Source organism: Cynoglossus semilaevis, chromosome 3, assembly GCF_000523025.1.
Source record: "Cynoglossus semilaevis isolate Cse_v1.0 chromosome 3, Cse_v1.0, whole genome shotgun sequence".
Classification (NCBI taxonomy): Eukaryota; Metazoa; Chordata; class Actinopteri; order Pleuronectiformes; family Cynoglossidae; genus Cynoglossus; species Cynoglossus semilaevis.
The window spans coordinates 513,052-518,761 of NC_024309.1; the positions used below are offsets into that span (position 1 = coordinate 513,052).

Genomic DNA, 5,710 nt, shown 5'->3' on the forward strand with positions numbered 1-5,710 from the left:
ATATAAGCTGTGATTACTTATATATATGCATATATATACATATCCAGACAAAGAGAGAGTTACAGACAGAGAGAGTTATTATAGTTATTACTAATATATGTATATATATATATGCATATATATATATACATATATTAGTAATAACTATAATAACTCTCTCTGTCTGTAACTCTCTCTTTGTCTGGATATGTATATATATGCATATATATAAGTAATAACAGCTTATATATTATATAAAACAGGCAGTAACAGTAATTTGTTTCAATGTGAGCTTCAGTCATAACAACTAGTCATTATGTTTATGAATAGGTCAAAGAAAGAACGGCTTCTTTGCTTAAACCAATCAAATGTGGCCAAAGCATTTCCATTTCCAAGTAGTATTTCACCATCTGCCACTGAGCCAAGTGGGTCCAGAATATTTGCCACTTTGAGTTAAGGAGTCATTTTCTAATTTCTTCTTTTTCCGTCAGACTTTACAATAAGCAGAGAGTGCTGTGTTTTTTCATCTCCCCCTGCCGTGTTTTTCCCGTGCACACTCAGGACACGTGTGGTACTGAAGCGTAAGAAAATACACAGCTTCAACGTGATGATTTGCTCCACAGGCTTCTGCTGTAAGAGCCACTTTGCTCTTGTTGTTTGACAAAGAGCAACGTGTGGAAGGGAAATTGGCCGTTCTAAAAATAGCTCAGTAGAAAGATGCCTGCAAGCCAAACAAGCTATGGTGAACCAATTGCGAAGGCGGCAGGGGGGACAGAGGAGAACTCCTTTTGCATAAACCCCTTTCGCTTTTTCTCTCTTTTTTCTTTTCTTGCTCATCATCTAACTGTCCTCCACATTCCTCAGTGGTAATTCTATCATGTTCCATCCAGACATTTCTAAACAAAGTATATTCCTACTGAAAGATAAATGTATGCCTTTCTTATTATTTTATTTGGTTTAATATATATATATACAGTATATATATATATATATATTGCTGCATTAGGAAAATAAATATATAATAATTCTTGGTCCAATTTAAATGCTAATAATCCTACACACACACACACACACACACACATATATATATATACACCTTAGTTATTACTATATATATATATACAAACTTATATATATATACATATATATACGAACTTCAGGTGGTTTTACTGCAGGATTATTAGCATTTATATTGGACCAAGAATTATTATATATTTATTTTCCTAATGCAGCAATATATATATATATATATTTACATATATATACATATATATACATCTATAGTAATATGTATGTATATATACATATATAGTAATAACTAAGGTGTAATGCAGCAATATATATATATATTGCTGCATTATATATATATATATATATAAATTGCTGCATTAGGAAAATAAATATATAATAATTCTTGCTCCAATATAAATCCTGCAGTAAAACCACCTGAAGTTCGCGTGGATATGCTGCACTCCTGGGGATTTGCATGTATAGTGGTAAAACCATGACATAGATCTATCTATCTAGTGATCCATTTCTATTTTGATATATTGATATATGTATATATTTTTATATATAGTTTATATGAATATATGTAAATATATTCATATACATTATGTGTGTATATATATATACTGTTTATATATATATAGTTTATATGGCTATATGTACATATATTCATATACAGTATATGTGTGTATTTACAGTATATAAATATAAAGGGGGAGAGAGCAGTAATAATTAGTACCAATTATTTATTTATACTGTTATTATTGCATTTATTATTATATTGCTTCATTATCTTTCCTAAAATCTCTACTACTTTCCCACTCTGTGACAAATAAAGGAGAGAGAGAGACACTTTATTGCCCGAACATCTGCACACGATCTTATCATTTACTCCCTCCCTCCTCTATTCTTTAACATGCTCAGCACTATTTGATAATAAACAGACGAATAAATCTGTCCGTCTGATTTTTTATAGCAGGTGTGTTTTTGTAATTTTTTCAAGTGTTGCTTGTTTTTTGCTCTTTGCTCTTTGGCTTGGTGTGTCCTTTGTTTGAAATGATATCTTGTATTTATCACCTCCACTAAAAAAAAACTTGCAGAGGAGAGGTAACTTACCTGCTTATTTTTTCTAACTTTTATTTTCTTTTCCTCTACTTGCAGAATCACGTCACCTTCAAAGAGGTCACATGACGTGGAGTCGGCCGTGTGGCAGACCCACTGGACGTCCACGCTCTTCACTGTCCAATCACGTGAAACCTAGTGCAACACTATGTCCGTTCTTTGTGGGGTTCCGATGTGTGAATGTTGTCTTATGTTGTCTTTCCCAGGTCTCCATTGTCATTTGAAGATTTTTGTGTTGAAAGTTTTTAATTTAATTTTCAAAAAAAAAAACAAAAACACAAAAAACGGCTACCTCTTTGGGAAAGGTTTTTTTTTTTTTTCATTCCTCATTTAGCTGACCGGCCGAACTGACTAATCACACACTGTGAAATGAGAGAATCTGCAAAGGCTGGCCTCAGGATCTGTTTAGAAATAAATCTCTTTGCTTTATGTTCCCATAGTTTTAGTCACAGAGAATACTTACTACTACTACTACTTAATACTACTACTACCAATGTATTCCCCAGGATCTATGGTTGGGCTGTCAAACTCACTCAAGGGGCTGAAATTGAAAACAAGGGTTGAATCGATACCACTCCTTCATGTCCGATACCGATACTGCAACTCTGAGTACCTGCTGATACTATTATCAATCTAATACATTATTTTACCCTCCAGCATGCCTGTTTATTGCAGACCCATTGGACCGCCACACTCTTAACTGTCCAATCACGTTAAACCTAGTGCAGCACTATGTACAATCTCTATGGGCTTCCAACATGTGAATGTTGTCTGTCCTGAATCTCTGTCGTCATTCCCTGTTCGCAACTTGATGTGCAAAGTTGAGCAGTTGGACTTAGGTATCGGATCTGACATGGTTGTGGTTTTTTTGCGATGTTCGATCCTGAAATTTTGACCAATTACTGATACTGAGCCTGAGTAACAAATCTAGCCATCCCCATTTAAAACACTGTGTAAGTTGTGGACTAAACAGGATTAGCATTTATTTAACAGTTAAGTACTGACAATATTTGACCTAAAAACTGAATTTAGGGTTGCGTAAATTGTTTCCTCAATCTTTTTTTTTTTTTTTAATTCAGAATTTTAACACAAAATAAGAATATTTTTTACACATGCAAAGTTGGGATGGCTCGATACAGGTTTTTCATTTCCAGTATCGATACTTCGCATCTTCTATTTTAGCCTAAATCAGCAATTCTGAACGGGTTTTGTGTCAGTAAGCATTATGCATTTTAGTTTAACAAAATACACATACACAGATAGTACTATTATTTGAATCACATCAAACAACAGTAACAACAGCAAACAAATAAATAAAGTCAAACTTAAAGTCTTAAGTTCAGGTTGTCATTAAAAAACACAGATGATACTCTCTTGTTGCAGTCTCAAATTACGTTTTTTTATCATTTTACTTTTCCTGTGCGTATTTAAATCTGTTTTTTTGTCTCTCTCTGAGTGTTCCTGACCTGTACCAGAGCTCTTTGGAGCGACTGCACCGTTCCTTCTTTCACAAGATGGTATGATACTAGACTCTCCTTGCATATGATTGGCCGCACGGTGTGCCAAACAATTTCAAATCCCGCCCCTGTCTGCATGGATTCTCCGCAGAACTGAGTGGAAGGAGTGCTTTGGGCTTAGGTATTGGATTGGAAAGACTACTTTTTTTTTTTCAATATCCAATCCTGAAATTTTGAACATTATCGCACCAATTATGAGCCAAACCTAATGCCTAAGTAGGAAATGTCAAAATGGGGGTCTGATTTCTGAACTATATTAGTCAGGTTTCGGGGTCAAAAGGTGACGCTGCTTGTCACCCCAGGTCACAGGTCACCGTCATCCATGAATCATGTACTGATTAGGGATTGCTCGATACAAGTTTTTTATGTCCGATACTGATAAGACAACATGATACAACTTTTTCATGCCCGATACCTCTACTGCAACTTGGAGTATCTGCCGATACCGATATCAATCCAATACCTTATTTTTTCCTCCGGCATGCAGCAGGCTGCTGTTGCTTGTTGAAACATGGCAACTTACTCTGAAGTGATTATACCCAATACAATGAATTGGTATGTAAATTAGACATTTAATTTTCTAACAATTTTTTTTTTTTTTTGGTTTCAAGAAATACATTAAATTATTGATCATATTTTTTGACTTTGTAGCGATGGTCTCTGTCTAAAGTGGAAAAAGTGATGAGAACTTATACAATATGTATGTATTCTGGTGTAATTATATGATGTTTCACTGTGTTTTTGTGTATGTGTTATCCTATTTACAGTATGCTATGCATATCCAGTAACAGTTTTGTCCAAGCATTGAAACACTCTGCTCTGACGGCATTCAACGAGAGACCACTGAGATTTTGCTCGACAATCATCACCTCCTCGGTATCTCTCCGTTTCCAAATGAAATTATTTAGTTTATAAAGAATAAACTGCATTTATTTTTATAAAATGTGGGTTTTGGTGACGTATGACGATGGCGTGTTGAAAACACTGATGAGGCTAAAAGACAAAAATATTGAAATTTTGTGTAAACTGTGTGTTCAAAAGTTGGTGTAAAACATTTTGTTAAAAGTGGTGTATAAATAAAGAATGGAGGTACAATACTAACACTACTTCTAATTATAACAATTATAGAGTATATTAAATTGTATTATGTTATATAATATATTTTTGTCATATTAAGCCTTAGCTTCAGCTAACAGGTTTTCCACATGTGCTTTTATTTGTTTTGTTTTGTCAGGTGCTTTGGCAGGTATTTTGGCAAATTGTGCAAATCCCAAAGTCTGAATGAAAATATAAATCTACTTATGATGCAATAAAAAAACCCCTTTCAATCTCCTCTGAGGTTCAGTGTGTTTCAAACTATGGGGCACGGTCCAACGATGGGTCGCCTGGAATTCAAATGGGGTCACCTGAAATGTCTAATAATTGAAAAAAAAACACAGTTTTAATAAAAATGTTTTTCCAACCAGTTATTCTTTTTAAAATTAACTGTTGAAATAAAATACAACGTATAAATATATCTGAGCTGGTGCATCTTGACTGACAGCGATTGTGATGATTGCAACATGACCGAAAAAAATGTCTGGCCGGTCACAAGCTGAACAACGGTTGGGATACTATAGAGTAATAATATATTTACACACCGTGTATGCTTTCAAAATCTATATTTATTTATTAAAACATAAAAAATGCAACGAATATGCACAGGTTAACCAAAAAAAAAAAAAAAAATTTCCAAAAGAAATTTGTAAAATGTTCAACTAAGATGAGAAACATGCAGAAAATTTTTTTTTTTTAAAAATCCAAAAATTAAATTTCTGGAAATAAAAGGGTCTGATATTGCACTTCTTAACTGCACAAGTAAACATTTTTATTTCATTTTTTAATTTGCATTAAAAGGCATTTTTTTCATGATAGTAAGGCTATAGTCTTGCTTGTTTTTGGTAAAATTCTTAATATAGCACACATTTACACTTTTGTGATTTTTTTTAAGGATTGTGTTTTTGTATGTGGCTGAAATATGCACTGCAGTATCAAAAATAAAAATTTGAAGTTGAAAGTGGTAGATTAAAAATATTTGTATATGT

The 5,710-nt window shown here is 33.3% G+C and overlaps 1 protein-coding gene across 2 annotated transcripts in view; it reads left to right on the plus strand.

Moving 5' to 3' along the window:
• Positions 1 to 3,421, plus strand: part of plppr5b (phospholipid phosphatase related 5b) — a 24,002-nt gene extending 20,581 nt beyond the window's left edge. For both annotated transcript variants that reach the window (XM_025054669.1, XM_017031387.2), the window contains one exon: positions 2,149 to 3,421. In XM_025054669.1, coding sequence (XP_024910437.1) covers positions 2,149 to 2,178 — 30 coding nt within the window. In that variant the 3' untranslated portion in view covers positions 2,179 to 3,421. The remainder of the gene's footprint in view (positions 1 to 2,148) is intronic.
• Positions 3,422 to 5,710: the final 2,289 nt, after the last annotated feature.